Raw genomic sequence first — 15,789 nt, forward strand, 5'->3', positions numbered from 1 at the left:
CAACATCTGTTGGTTCAAGAAAAAGCAGGAGTTCCAGAAAAACATCTACTACTGCTTTATTGGCCACACCAAAGGCTTTGACTGTGTGGATCACAACAAACAGAGGAAAATTCTTTAAGAGATGGGAATACCAGACCATCTGATCTGTCTCCTGAGAAATCTGTATGCAGGTTAAGAAGCATAAGTTAAAACTGAACTCGGAAAAAAAAAAAATAAACAAACTGGACTCGGAACAACAGACTGGTTCCAAATTGGGAAAGGAGGACATCAAGGTGGTGTACTGTCACCCTGCTTATTTAACTTATATGCAGAGTATATTATGCAAAATGCCATGCTGGATGAAGCACAAGCTGAAACCAAGATTGCCAGACCTTCTCTCTTGACAAGATGGCCACACCAGCAGTACCGGCGAGCGCGCCTCCCACCACCCCAACCGAAGCCCCAGCTGCGGCCTCATCTCTGGCCTCAGCCCCAGCCCTGGCCCCAGCTCCATCGCCAGTTCCCGTGTCATCTTCAGACCTGGCAGCGGCAGCGGCTACGAGCACGGCTCCGGGCCAGACCCCGGCCTCAGCGCCAGCCCCAGCGCAGACCCCCGCACAGTCTCTGTCTGGCCCTCCTCTCCCAGGTCCCTTCCCCAGCGGCCGCGTGGTCCAGCTGCACCTGGTCATTTTGGCCTCCATCGTGGACAGCTACGAGCGACGCAACGAGGGAGCTGCCCGAGTTATCGGGACCCTGCTGGGAACTGTTGACAAGCACTCAGTGGAAGCCACCAACTGCTCTTCAGTGCCACACAACGAGTCAGAAGATGAGGTGGCTGTTGACATGGAATTTGCTAAGAACATGTATGAGTTGCACAAGAAAGTCTCTCCAAACGAGCTCATCCTGGGCTGGTACGCTATAGGCCATGACATTACGGAGCACTCAGTACTACAGCCGAGGGCCCCCAACCCCATTCACCTCCCAGCGGACACCAGCCTCCAGAACGGCCGCATGAGCATCAAGGCCTATGTCAGCACTTTAATGGGTGTTCCTGGGAGGACCATGGGGGTGATCTTCACCCCTCTGACAGTGAAATACACATATTACGACACTGAACGCACTGGAGTTGACCTGATCATGCAGACCTGTTTTAGCCCCAACCAGGTGATCGGCCTCTCCAGTGACTTGTAGCAAGTGGGCGGGGCTTCCACTCTCATCCAGGATGCCCTCCACACAGTGTTGCCGTATGCGGAGGATGTGCTGTCTGGAAAGGTGTCAGCCGACAATACCCTGGGCCGCTTCTTGATGAGTCTGGTTAACCAAGTACCCAAAATAGTTCCTGAGGACTTCGAGACCATGCTCAACAGCAACATCAACGACCTGTTGATGGTGACCTAAATGGCCAACCTCACACAGTCACAAATTGCCCTTAATGAGAAGCTTGTGAACCTGTGAAGGGGCGGCCGGCAGCTCTCCTGCCATGCTGGGCCCCAGCCAACCCCGGGACCCAGAATGGAGTGAAGGAGAAATGGTGTGTTTGTGGTCTGAGTCACACTGAGTCAAACAACTGCTTGTGACTCTAAATAAACACAGACTACCTTTTGTAAGGAAAAAAAAAAAAAAAAAAGATTGCCAGGAGAAATATCTACAATCTCAGATATTCAGATGACACCGACACCACCTTTATGGCAGAAAGTGAAGAGGAACTGAAGGGTCTCTTGATGAAAGTGAAAGAGGAGAGTGAAAAGGCTGGTTTAAAATCAACATTTAAAAAAGCGAAGATCATGGCATCTGGTCCCATCACCTCATGGCAAACAGATGGGGAAACAATGGAAACAGTGACAGATTTTATTTTCTTCGGCTCCAAAATCACTGCAGATGGGGACTGCAGCCACCTTGCTCCTTGGAAGAAAAACTATGACAAATCTAGACAGCATATTAAAAAGCAGAGACATTACCTTACTGACAAAGGTTCGTTGAATCAAAGCTATGGTTTTTCCAGTAGTCATATATGGATGTGAGAATTGGACTATAAAGAAAGCTGAGCATCAAAGAATTGATGCTTTTGAACTGTGGTGTTGGAGAAGACTCTTGAGAGTCCCTTGGACTGTAAGGAGCTCCAACCAGTGAATCCTAAAGGAAATCAGTCCTGAATATTCATTGGAAGGACTGATGTTGAAGCTCCAATACTTTGGCCACCTGATGCAAAGAACTGAGTCATAGACCCTGATGCTGGGAAGATTAAAGGCAGGAGGAGAAGAGGACGACAGAGGATGAGATGGTTGGATGACATCACCGACTAGATGGCCATGAGTTTGAGCAAACTCCAGGTGTTGGTGATAGACAGGGAAGCATGGCGTGCTGCAATCCACAGGGTTGCAGAGTCAGACATGACTGAGTGACTGAAATCAACTATGATTATACAGTGGAAGTGACAGAAGGATTCAAGGGATTAGATCTGATAGACAGAGAGCCTGAAGAACTATGAACAGAGGTTCATAACATTGTACAGGAGGCAGTGATCAAAACCATTCCCAAGAAAAATAAATGCAAAAAAGGAAATGGTGTCTGAGGTGGCCTTACAAACAGCTGAGAAAAGAAGAGAAATGAAAGGCAAAGGAGAAAAGAAAAGATATACCCATCTGAATGCAGAGTTCCAAAGAATAGCAAGGAGAGATAAGGAAGCCTTCCTAAATGAAAAATGCAAAAAATAGAGGAAAGCAATAAAATAGGAAAGACTAGAGATCTCTTCAAGAAAATGAGAGATACCAAGGGAACATTTCATGCAAAGATGGGCACAATAAAGGACAGAAACTATATGGATCTAACAGAAGCAGACGATATTAAGAAGAGGTGGCAAGAACACACAGAATAGGTATATAAAAAAGATCTTAATGACCCAGATAACTACGATGATGTGATCACTCACCTAGAACCAGACATCCTGGAGTGTGAAGTCAAGTGGGCCTCAGGAAGCATCACTACAAAGCTAGTGGAGGTGACAGAATTTCAGCTATTTCAGAATTTGAACGATTTCAAATCCTGAAAGATGATGCTGTGTGAAAGAGGATGCTGTGAAAGTGCTGCTCTCAGTATGCCAGCAAATTTAGAAATCTCAGCAGTGGCCACAGGACTGGAAAAGGTCAGTTTTCATTCCATTCCCAAAAAAGGCAATGCAGAAGAATGTTCAAACTACCACAAAATATTACTCAAGCCACATGCTAGCAAGGTAATGCTCAAAATCCTTCGAACTAGGCATTAACAGTATGTGAACTGAGAAATTCCAGATGGACAAACTAGATTTAGAAAAGGCAGATGAACCAGAGATCAGATTGCCAACATATGCTGGATCATAAAAAGCAAGAAAATGCCAGAAAAACATCTACTTTTACTTCATTGACTATGCTAATGCCTCTGATTGTGGGGATCACAACAAATTGTGGAAAAGTCTCAAGAGACGGGAATACCAGACCACCTTACCTGCCTCCTGAGAAACCCATATGAAGGTCAAGAAGCAATAGCTAGAACCAGACATGGAACAACGAACTGGTTCAAAATTGGGAAAGGACTACGCCAAGGCTGTATACTGTCACCCTGCTTATTTAATTTATATGCAGAGTACGTCACACAAAATGTGAGGCTGGGTGAAACACAAGCTGGAATCAACACTGCCAGGAGAAAGAGCAACAGCCTCAGATATGCAGATAACACCACTCTAATGGCAGAAAGCAAAGAGGAATTAAAGAGCTTCTTTATGAAGGTAAAAGAGGAGAGTGAAAAAGCTGGCTTAAAACTCAACATTTAAAGAACTAAGATCATGCCATGCGGTCTATCACATCATGGCAAACAGATGGGGAAACAAGGCAAACCGTGACAGCCTTTATTCTCTTGGGCTCCAAAATCACTGCAGATGGTGACTGCAGCCATGAAATCAAAAGATGCTTGCTCCTTGGAGGAAAAGTTATGACGAATCTGGACAGCATATTAGAAAGAAGAGACACTAGTTTGCCGAGAAAGGTCCATATAGTCAAAGCTATGGTTTTTCTAGTAGTCATGTATGGATGTGAGATTTGGACCATAAAGAAGGTTGAGAAGGAAAGAATCGATGCTTTCAAATTGTAGTGCTGGAGATGACTCTTGAGAGTCCCCTGGACAGCAAGGAGATCAAACCAGTCAATTATAAAGGAAATCAACCCTGACTCATGCTGAAGCTCTAATACTTTGGCCACATATGAGAAGAGCTGGCTCATTAGAAAAGACCCTGATGTTGGGAAAGACTAAAGGCAGGAGGAGGAGGAGGGGATGACAGAGGACGAGATGGTTGGATGGCATCACCAACTAAATGGACATGAGTTTGAGCAAACTGGGAAATGATGAAGGATAGGGAAGCCTGGCATGCTATAGTCCCTGGGGTCGCTAAGAGTCGAACATAACTGAGCAACTGAACAACAACAAGTAATGAACACTGACAGAGACTCTTGGAATTCAGTAGCGAACAAGTCAGACCAGATCTCTTTATTGTTATTTTCATTCTATGGGATGGAGATAGACAACAAATAAATAAGAAATACATACACCGCACCATAGAGTAATGAAACTGCATAATATAAAGGAGAGTTAACCAATGAAGAAGGAAGAAATCTATGTGAGTGTGCAGACACTTCAAAAGATATAAGATAATGAAGCAACGACCATACTCTCCTCAAGGAAAGAAAGTCTAGCTAAGAATTTTATTTGTGATTAAATTACCATGTAAGTATAAATGAAATGAAAAATTTTTTGAACATAAAAGAACTAGAGGAATATAGTATCTATGTGATTTTCTGAAGAAATCGCTGAGAATAAACTTTGCAAACCAGAGATGACTACTATTAATAAAAGTCTGGCAATGAATTTTGATTCTTTTAATAGTTATTAAGAAAAAAACAAAAATTTTGAGTATATGAGTGGTTTTGGTTACAGAACAGAATGTAAATCTTATAAAACCTCTTTATGGATGCTCGCTTTCTCAGTAATTGAGAGTGAATGGTGAGAGACAGTGTATTAACTAAGATATCCTCTTCTTTCATAGTCAGGAGTCAAGGAACTTCTGAAAAGCTGATAAACCATGCAACTGTAGTCTACATTTGCTTAAAAATACAAAGGAAAAAAAAACACTGTAAGAAAAGAGAATGAGGAATTTCTAAGAATCAACAGTTAACATCTTAAAATAATTAGTTTATGTGATGTTACAGATTACAAGGGAATCATTAGAATAAAAATATAAGCCTAAAAATTTATGGAAAACAAACACACACAAAATAAACCAGGGTGCAGGCACGGGGTTTAGGGGGAAGAAGAGACCACGGGAAAGATGTAAAACAAAAACAAAACAAATAACCTCAGGAACAGAAAGAATATAAAATGACAGAACTCATTTATAAAATAACTATTTTACATAGTAAATATGACTGATTCACACTACAAGAGTAAATCTTAAATACATTTTGCCAATGTTGTTGTTTAGTCGCCAAGGTTGTGTCTGACTCATTGAGACACCTGCTAGGCTCCTCTGTCCATGTGATTTCCCGGGCAAGAATATTGGAGTGGGTTGCACTTCCTCCACCAGGGGATCATCCCAACCCAAGGATCGAACCTGCATCTCCAGCTTGGCAGAAGGGTTTTTTACCACTGTGCCCCCTGGGAAGCCCAGAACGTACTATAAAAACGTGATAAATATGTACAGTGGGATACTGCATGTTAAGCTGCTTCAGTTGTGTCCAACTCTGTGTGACCCTACGGACTGTACTCTGCCCTGCTTCTCCATCCATGGGATTCTCCAGGCAAGAACGCTGGAGTGGGTTGCCATGCTCTCCTCCAGGGGATCTTCCCAACACAGGGATTGAATCAGTATCTCTTCCGTCCCCTGCATTGGCAGGTGGGTTTTTTACCACTAGCACCACCAGTGGAATACTATTCAGCCTTAAAAAGAACGGAGTCTTATCATATGGTGCAGTGTGGGAAACTTTGAGGATATTATTCTAAGAGAAATAAGCTAATAACAACAACAAAAGAAAAATACGGCATGATTCCACTCATACCTGGTATCTAAAATAGTCAAACTCTTAGAAATAGGAAGTAGCACAATAGTTGCCAAGAGCTGGGAGAAGAGAAGCTGTTGCTTAATGGATAGAGTTTCAGTCTTGCAAGATGAAAAAGTTCTAGAAATCTGTTTCACAACAATGTGCTTATAGTTAATACTACAGCACCATACATATAAAAATGGTTAAGAAGATAAATTTTGTTAGATATTTTTGAACAAACACATACAAGACAAAAAAGCTAGATGATAAACACACACACCTTATTTGGATTATGATTTGAATAAAATGATTATACAATGAAAATTATTTTTACTGAGATGAAATGAAAATTTTAACATGGACTAGATATTAGAATACACTAGGGATTACTGTTAATGTTAAGATATGAATGTAGGTAATGGGAATAGAGGAGTTCACTGTGCCATTTCATATTTGTGTATGATTTTAATTTTGTCATAATAAAATGTTTAAAATAGTTTTTAGAGCTGAAAGAAACTTTATAGATAATCCTATTCACCTTCCAATTTTATTAGTAGTACAGGTCTAGACAGTTTATTAAACTTGCACATTATATAATCTAGTGACAAAACTATGATTAGTATTTGAAACACAATTTGCCATCTAATGCTCTCTCTAGTACACAATACTGACTCCTTCATAAAAGCTCTATCAATGAACACAGAATATATATTATACGTTTCAATGACAGCCTCTACAGCTAGCTAAAATACTGCAAATTGTCCCATTAACAATTATCACTAAAAACTCACATGACAGTATGTCATATTTGAAAGTATTGCTAAACACTCCTTTTGAAGATTTGGAGAACAGAAGTTTGTTAAAACTCTGAAATTAAAGGAACTTTGGTTCATTTTTCTTTAAGTTCCTCACCTCAACAACATCAAAAACAGTTGAACATAATAATGGGTGGCTTCAAAAATAAGAATGGCAGTAAGTCAGTTCAGGTACAGCCTTTGACTTGAGAAGGTGAGAGGAGGCTCTTTTTAATGAGGTATAACTATACAGCTACCCACTTTCCTAACGGTCTTTCAATCCCACTAGCATACCAACACCCACTCCCTCTCCCCAATCAGAATAACTGACCACTTGGGACCCCTGAATAGAAACAGTACTGAATGGAAAAGGGCACTTGGAAAGAGAAGTGTAGTTCTACTTTAACAGAGTAATAAAATACAAAAAGTTAAGAGGAGGAAATTGCCTATAGAGTATAGTGTGAACTAATGAGGAAAATGTGGTATAATACAGGACCTGGGTTTAAGAACCAGCTGTCATTGTCAAGAGATCTAATCTCTGTCTAGTTCCATAAAGAACAATAGCGATCAATTGAGACTGCAGATTCATATGAAAGTAACTTTTTATATAAATTGTGATTCCAGGTTATTAATAAGATCAGCTGATGTTTAATAAATAGTTTTAAACAAAAATAATAAAATTAATACTGTCCTTATTAAGGTATTTGTCATGAAAACTGCTTAAAATAGAGAAAAACATAAAATAGATTTCTTTTCCCTTATCTATCTTCTGAGTTTTGCTTTATGTATCATTGTTTCTTTCTTGGGTATCTAATGGTGTCTATCTTCTCTGTGAATTGTACCTTATTAAAAATATTAATCTCTGTGTCATTAAAATGAATTTTTTAAAATTAAAAAAAAAACCCATAAAATAGAAAGTGAAAAATTGTCCATAATCCCACTTCTTAGAGGTAACAATAAATGGCTTTACTAGTAATTCTCAACTACTGCAAAAAAAGATTTAGTATATTATTACTCTATAACTTTTATTGTAATGTAGTACTCAATGTAATATGCCAAAATTTTTTATTTTATTCTTTTCGATTCTGAGCCATCAATGACTGACAATCTGGACTGTGAAATCAAAGACAGAAGGAAAGCCCTGGAGATACAGATAATTCATAATTTTAAGTTAATATTTGTTGTGGCTTTATGTACTATCAACTCAAAAAAGAAGTGTCCGGAATGGAAGTTTATAGTTTTTCACCGTACCAAGTCTATAGTATGCTAATAGCTCACACTTTCTTTGATTCATTAAAATAGTGATAGAGGGACAGAAGGTTATTCAAAAGGTAAAGAAAGAAGAAAGAAAAGAAAGTGTTAGTCATTTAGTCTTGTCCGACTCTTTTTGACCTCATGGACTGTAGGTCTCCAGCCCTCCTCCTCTGGAATTTTCCAGGCAGGAATACTGGAGTGGGTAGTCATTCCCTTCTCCAGGGGATCTTCCTGACCCAGGGGTGGAACCCAGGTCTCTAGTATTGCAGGCAGATTCTTTACTGTCTGAGCCACCAGGGAAGCCCGATTCAAAAGGAAAAGGGACCAGTAAAGACATCTATGAATTTTAATTTAATGCTAAAAGATTAATGTCCTTTCTTCAGTGAAGTTTACCTTCACTGAAAATTTATAATAGATAAAATATGTTTTTAAAAGAGATGGGTAATACTATGCTGGATCAATAACTTAAACTAACAAAAAGGAAAACTTTGACTTCTATCTTTTCCTTCTACATTTTCCAAAAATATCTAAAATTAAAAAAATACAAAGTCATATACATTCACTTATCTTACCTTGGTAAGATCTCCAATTTTAAAAATTAATTTCTTTTCTTTTATCTACATTTATTAAATTGGGTTGAAGATTTTATTTGTTGCATGTAAATACTACTAAATCACTAATGTCTCATGTAACAGATATTAAATGAAGACATGACATTTCAGCTAATGAAGCAAAGCCATTTATCTTGAAATTTTCTTGCTACAAAAAGAGGAACCTTTAAACATGGCCTTAAGTTTGCAAAAATCAGCAACTTTAATCTATCCACTTTCTTTTGACCTTTACACTCAACCTCAAAAAAATGTTCAGCAACATAAATTCGATCTCAAAAGGCTGCTGCAGATCTCATTTTCTGCTGTTTTTCCATTAGGTATTTATGGGACCTGCTAGTGTTACAAGGGACTAGTAAAACGCCAAAGTAATCCTGCAGTTCCTGTGTATGAATTCAGCTTTTCCCTTTGAGATGATAACTTTTTTGCCTCTTGCCAAGACCTTTTCAGAATCGAATATAAAACTAAGTCTATAGGTATAATGTGCTTTTTTAAGAGGTAGGATGGATGAGTTGGGACACGGCATGGGGAAAGAACATTAACTAGGTTTAGCAGTTCAACTATTGAAACAAAATCATTTTTAAGCCATTTAGGTAGCTTGTTACACATCTGTACTAATTGAAATTACAACATGATCACACAAGATAGAAACTGAATCCAATGAATTCTGAAGCTTGATCTCAGCTGTGTGCATGCCTTCTCTTAACTGCACAGGAAGCCAGCTGCTTCCATTTATGAACTGTATTGAACACATGTGCTCTAGTATACCCATGACATAACGTGTAACACTATACTTTCAAACAAGTTTGCCAAGAAGGGGGAGGGTGTACAAATATGTTAGTAAGACAAAAGACATTATATATATTTATTTTTTAAATGTTAGTAAGAAAAGAAAAGAACTTCAAGTTGTATTTCCATTAGTGTGCCTCATATTACATTATAAAATAGAAATACAATCAATAAACTAAAAAAGACCAATTTCTTCATCATAAATATACAAGTTTATCAAGGTCTAAGTCTAAACTAAGTTTGAGACAAAATGAAATATTAAATGATCTATCACTCTTTCACTGTGGACAAGGGACTATATTAACCATAGGCCACTGGGCTATGAGACTAAAACTTCCCATAGTTTGTGTAAAACAGAACCAAATTCTTCCCAATTCCCTCATCTCAGTTCATGGAATTTCCATCTTTTATCATGTAAATAATATATATACTACTTCCTTCTTTCTCTCATATCTTACTTCCAATCCAATAGCATATTCTATTACATCTACCTGCAAACTATATTCAGAATCTGATTGCTTCTCACCACTTCCATTGCCAGCATCCAAGTTCATGCCACCATATCTCTTCCCTGTATAACTACAAAGCCCTCCAAATTGATCTCCCAATGTCTATCTCTGTCCCACTCACAAAGCAGCCAGAATAACGCTATACTAAAATAAAAGTCAGGTTATGTTGCTCTTCCACACAAAAGCCTCTACAGACATTTTATTCGTTGAAAGTAAAACAAAAATAAAGTCTTTACTATGGTGTGTAAAGTCATTCTCAATATACCCATCAAATCTTTCCTTCTGTAACTATATCTTCTACTACTTTTCCCATTTCTTACTCCACTCCAGCTATATTAGTCCCCTTGTTTCTGAAATATGCTATGCTCTTCACTCCTCACAAGTATACTGTAGATATAGTTGGTATCTATTTCCTGTGTCTAGATTGTTTTTATCCCTAAGATGTATGTGACTGGCTCATTTAACTTCTTCAAACTTTATTTAAATTCTACCTTCTTGGGTGAGGCTTTCTCTAATGGGGCCATTTGAAAGTACAACCACTCTCTGCAGACCCCACAACACTCTTTTTCCATTTTATTTTCCTCTATACTTCTCATTACCATCTAATACACTATATATTTTGTTTGAAGTCTTCATACACTAAAATGTAAGCTCCTTGGGAACAGCAATCTTTATTTGTTTTGGTCACCACTATATTTTCAGCACCGAGAAAAACTGGTAGACACAGAGTAACTCAGTATTAGGAATGAAGTTATACAAAACAATATTTAAATTTAACTACATTTGTCATGGTAAGGTATCCTTTGAAATTATTTCAGGTACCTCGAAGACAAATGATTCAAAGTTCATGAAATATTCTCTCAAGGTATGACAGAAACAAATTTAAAACAAAACTATAATATAATATCATTCCATAAATTGTTTACAGATTCTTACTTACATAGAGCTAAGAAAACATTTATGTACTGCTATTAAAAAAAAATGAAACTTTTTAAAATTAGAACATAAAGGACTCAGGAAAAGGTGTCACATATAAAATATATCCTAGATATACTCCTGAAAATTTTCTTGCTAGTCATTTTTAGTACAAACTCTTTATTACTTTGGAAGCACACAAGTAACACTTGTATACAAGAATCTTTGGGTGTCTATAAGAATACATCAATTCAGAGTAATTATAACAGTAACAGTACTTTCTAATTATGTAAAGACCATGAAGCTTTGCTCATGATTTTTCTCTTATATTTAGGATCTATATTTTGGCAAGTCAGAATCTAAGAACATTCTCTTGAGTTTTATAAGTATTTCACTTACACTTTACCTAATTCTTTGAGGATTAAGGTGGTTGAGAAGGATGTAAAAAAGATAAGACCATGATTAAAAGGTACTGGTAAAGAAAAAACAGAATAAACACAATGTCATAAGCTGTAAAACAGAGACTTACTTTTAGTTTTCTAATAACTATAGGAAAAGGAAATATACACTGAAAAACTGAAAATGTACAAAAGACTAGGAAATTTGTAAACAGTATAGAGGTTCTTTGTTTCAAAAATAAGATAAAATCATCACATTAGGTAGAAATTTCTCAAGGATTTCTTAGAAATATACTTTTCCATGTTTATGATATTTCCAGGAGAAATATCAATAACCTCAGGTATGAAGATGACACCACCCTTATGGCAGAAAGTGAAGAAGAACTTAAGAGCCTCTTGATGAAAGTGAAAGAAGAGAGTGAAAAAGTTGGCTTAAAACTCAACATTCAGAAAACTAAGATCATGGCATCATGGCAAATAGATGAGGAACAATGGAAACCATGATAGACTTTATTTTCTTGGGCTCCAAAATCACTGCAGATGGTGACTGCAGCCATGAAATTAAAAGACACTTGCTCTTTGGGAGAAAAGCTATAACAAACCTAAATAGCATATTAAGACAGCATATTAGGACCTTTGTTGGCCATCTAGTAAAAGTTATGGTTTTTCCAGTAGTCATGTATGGATATGAGTTCTACTATAAAGAAAGCTGAGCACCGAAGAGTTGATGCTTTTGAACTGTGGTACTGGAGAAGGCTCTTGAGAGTCCCTTGGACTGCAAGGAGATCCAGCCAGTCCATCCTAAAGGAAATCAGTCCTGAATATTCATTGGAAGGACCGATGCTGAAGCTGAAACTCCAATACTTTGGCCACCTGATGTGAAGAACTGACTCACTGGAAAAGACCCTGATGCTGGGAAAGATTGAAGGAAGGAGAAGGGGACGATAGAGGATGAGATGGTTGGATGACATCACCAACTTGATGAACGTGAGTTTGAGCAAGCTCCAGGAGGTGGTGACGGACAGAGAAGGCTGGCCTGCTGCAGGCCATGGGGTCACAAAGAGTGAGACATGACTGAGTGACTGAACTACACTGAACGGATGTTTACTTATGAAATCTGAGTCATCACTTTCTTGGAATCCAGAAGACACTATGAGACCATCACAAATTCTTAAATCTGTGAATTAAGAGGTAGTTAATTAAAAATCCTAATTTTTGTGTTTCAGTCATCCTTCCTTTAATGTGTACCTCTAAACTTAATCAGTTTTTATCTTTACAATAATCTACTCTTCTCACTTAAATTTTCAGAAAGAATCCAAATTCTCATTATTTCAGAAGGGCAACTGCTATTTGATAAGCTCTAGAGAAGAAAATTGGAGAAGGAAATGGCAACCCACTCCAGTATTCTTGCCTGGAGAATCCCAGGGATGGGGGAGCCTGGTGGGCTGCCATCTGTGGGGTCGCACAGACTGAAGCGACTTAGCAGCAGCAGAGAAGAAAATATGTCACACTGGAAGCTAGATAGTTTACTAGATTCATTCACTACCTAAAATCATGGCAAATGTGAGTCAAATTATGAAAGCCAAATTTGTGTTGAAAGGGCAAGAACTATCTTGTTCTTTCATTTTGAAGTAGATGACTCACTCAAATATGACTAAACTGTAAGGTTCTACTTGATAGCCAAAACACAAAAATTACTTGGATTTTTGAAATTAGATATGAACTACACATTATTTAGTAAGTTACCTCCCAAAACTTCAGTAGCTTTAGAAGAAAATGTGGTCTCTGCATAATTTTTAAAAATTATTTTTCTTATACTTTTTTCTCTATAGGTCAGTCTACAGAACTATAGACAAGTTCTTCAAATGTACTCTTAAAGAGATTTTATTTCTTTTGGGAGTACCATGATAAAAGTTTTTTATCTTAATATGCTATATAACGTCATTTTTCAAAACTTAAAATTTTTGTCATGTCCCCGTGTCAGTAATATAGGTAGATTTTATCTAATATCAATAATACCATATAATATAAAGCAATGTTTTAAATTTGGGAGTGCTTAGGACATTGAGTTCTGATACAAAAACAAAACAAACAAACCAAAAAGACATACAACGAAGAAATTAGACTCTTCTCAAAACTTGTAGAGCATTTGTATAAGATTTAAAACAGACATACGCTTTTAAAGTCAAGAACTTTCAAATACAACAGTTAATCCACATAATAATTCAAAAAGCAAGATAGGTTCAAAGTTCTAACAGATACCATATGCAATCTGTAATAAAACCCAAGTTAAGATATTTTCAAGCAACAGGATAATTTTATTTTCCATTTTAAATGGAAATGGTCTATTTTTAGTTAATGGGCTATGATATAGCACTAGAAAATGCTGTAATTATTCTATAATAAAACTCTAGCACAGATAAGATATTTTACTATTAGTTAGGAAGCCATGATTTGGGGAACAATACTGCAAAAATATTTTTCTACATTTACTATAGAAGACAGTGTATAATAAATTTACCATTAATTGTAAAATGTCATCAAGTCTAGTGACTGTTAAATCTAGCTAAGAAAGTAGATGAAACAGCAGGAGGTTATATTTAGACAAGAAAATGTGTGAGTTCTAAACCACCTTCTATTATATTGCATACCTGCTATATGTGAAGCTTTGTGTCAGTCATAAAAGGGATACGTGTTTGGAAGATGTTATACTATTGCAATATGAATTACCAAAAAAACTAGTATTCAGATAGGGAAAGATCAGAGATGTATCTAAAATAGTTCATATTTTAAATTGGAAGGAAACAATTAAATGACGTGCAAATAGTACTGTCAGGATATTTTTCCTTTCTAAAATAAAGAATCAAAATCTTTGTTCTGATAATCAGAACAATGGAGGACTACATAAATCATTCAGACTAGGAACATGAGAAAAGTTTTAAAATGGAATTAATGTGCAGATAAAATTAGATGTTAGCTGAGTAAAACAAGAAGTATATTTATTGTTTTTTGCTAGGAGTTTTTGAGACAAAGAAACAAGTGTCTGGCAACTGAATTCAGAAAAGTTGGGAACTTAAATGGCATTATTAAAAGGAAATATCATTTTCTATTTCTGGCTTCTCAAGTTTAGAGTTGGTTTACTCTAAGGATTTATTTTAAGTATTTCTTACCTTAATCACATAAGATATTCTGTAAATTTAAAGACAGAAAACTGGCAACCCCCCACCAGCAGTATTTCAATATTACAACAGAGTCTTTTATTAGAATCTCAGTACTCCTAATTCATTCATCTGCTAGACAGAACTTCCTGGCTAACAGTCCATTGTGATGACATAATTTCTGACAAAGGCATTCTCAATAAAATGAAGACTACCAGGAGTAATCATTACAGTTTCAGTTTAAATATTTTCTTAAGCTATTTGTAATCCATGGAATAAAAGGAACACTTCGCTAGAACATTCACATCATATTATGTTACCCTGAAGTGACAACTTCACAGAGGAAAAGATACAAACAAACAAAACTCTTGCAGATTTCACGTTTGTTAGGGACAATTTTGCTTATACTAGTTACTGGCATAGAGTGTTTAAACTGTATATGGCAGGGATAAGGCAAATAGAATAATCTGGCACTAGAGTGAGATGGAATAAATACACTGAATATAAAATCATACTGAAGTTTTAAGAAAAATAAAGCATCCTTGAACAGAATCTCTTCATTATTAGAATTATACAAAACCTAATGGGGTTCATGTACATTTTTTAAAACTACAATCTTTTTACACACATGCATCACTTTTTTTTCAATAGCAACAATACTACGTGTGTTAGGTAAGAAATGAGTCAAATCAACAACAAATTAGACATATTAATATCTGAAATTTCACAACTATAGAATAACAGACTCATAAGCACAACAAATGAAATAAGCTCCACGCTTCCCATTTGCAACAATCACAATGAGTCTGTGTACATGTGCATATTAGAATCACACAGTTCATGTCAAAAGGACCTTTTGGTACACAGGTATCCCAAAGCTTTGCTTTTTCCATTAAAAAAAAAAAAAAAAAAAAAAACCTCAATGTATGGCAAAACCAACACAATGTTGTAAAGTAAAATAAATAATTAATTAATTTAAAAAAATAATAAAATTTCGGCAGATGGCAGGTAAAAAAAAAAACAAAACTGCGCTATCTGGAAGAATAATGTTCAAAGAGCACTCAAAATCAGGTGTTCTTTCACTGTATTTTCCCCTTGGGGTAGAGGAACAGTTATAGTCGGAGAAACAGATTCCAAACCCAAATGTCTCTTTAATTTGAAAATTTAAAATAAAACAGGCTGTCTTTCATTTCTTAAAGTGTGAATGCCATTAAGGGCAGAACACTCTTGGAAGGAAGCTAAAAACAAGAAGTGATCATGAGGTTGGGGGATGTGATAAGAACATATTTAGATATTTTCTTTCTTTATTAAATCATTGGAAGA

At 36.7% G+C, this 15,789-nt stretch overlaps 2 protein-coding genes across 8 annotated transcripts in view; one reads left to right on the forward strand and one right to left on the reverse strand.

The window, feature by feature from the left end:
- Positions 1-15,789, reverse strand: part of ADK (adenosine kinase) — a 591,696-nt gene that overhangs the window by 205,376 nt on the left and 370,531 nt on the right. The gene's annotated exons all lie outside the window — the stretch shown is intronic.
- LOC122446378 (eukaryotic translation initiation factor 3 subunit F-like) lies at positions 240-1,621 on the forward strand. Its single transcript, XM_043476506.1, has one exon. The coding sequence runs from the start codon at positions 388-390 to the stop codon at positions 1,168-1,170; it is 783 nt and encodes a 260-aa protein (XP_043332441.1). The 5' UTR covers positions 240-387; the 3' UTR covers positions 1,171-1,621.

Source organism: Cervus canadensis, chromosome 8 (genome assembly GCF_019320065.1).
Source record: "Cervus canadensis isolate Bull #8, Minnesota chromosome 8, ASM1932006v1, whole genome shotgun sequence".
NCBI classification, from domain to species: domain Eukaryota; kingdom Metazoa; phylum Chordata; class Mammalia; order Artiodactyla; family Cervidae; genus Cervus; species Cervus canadensis.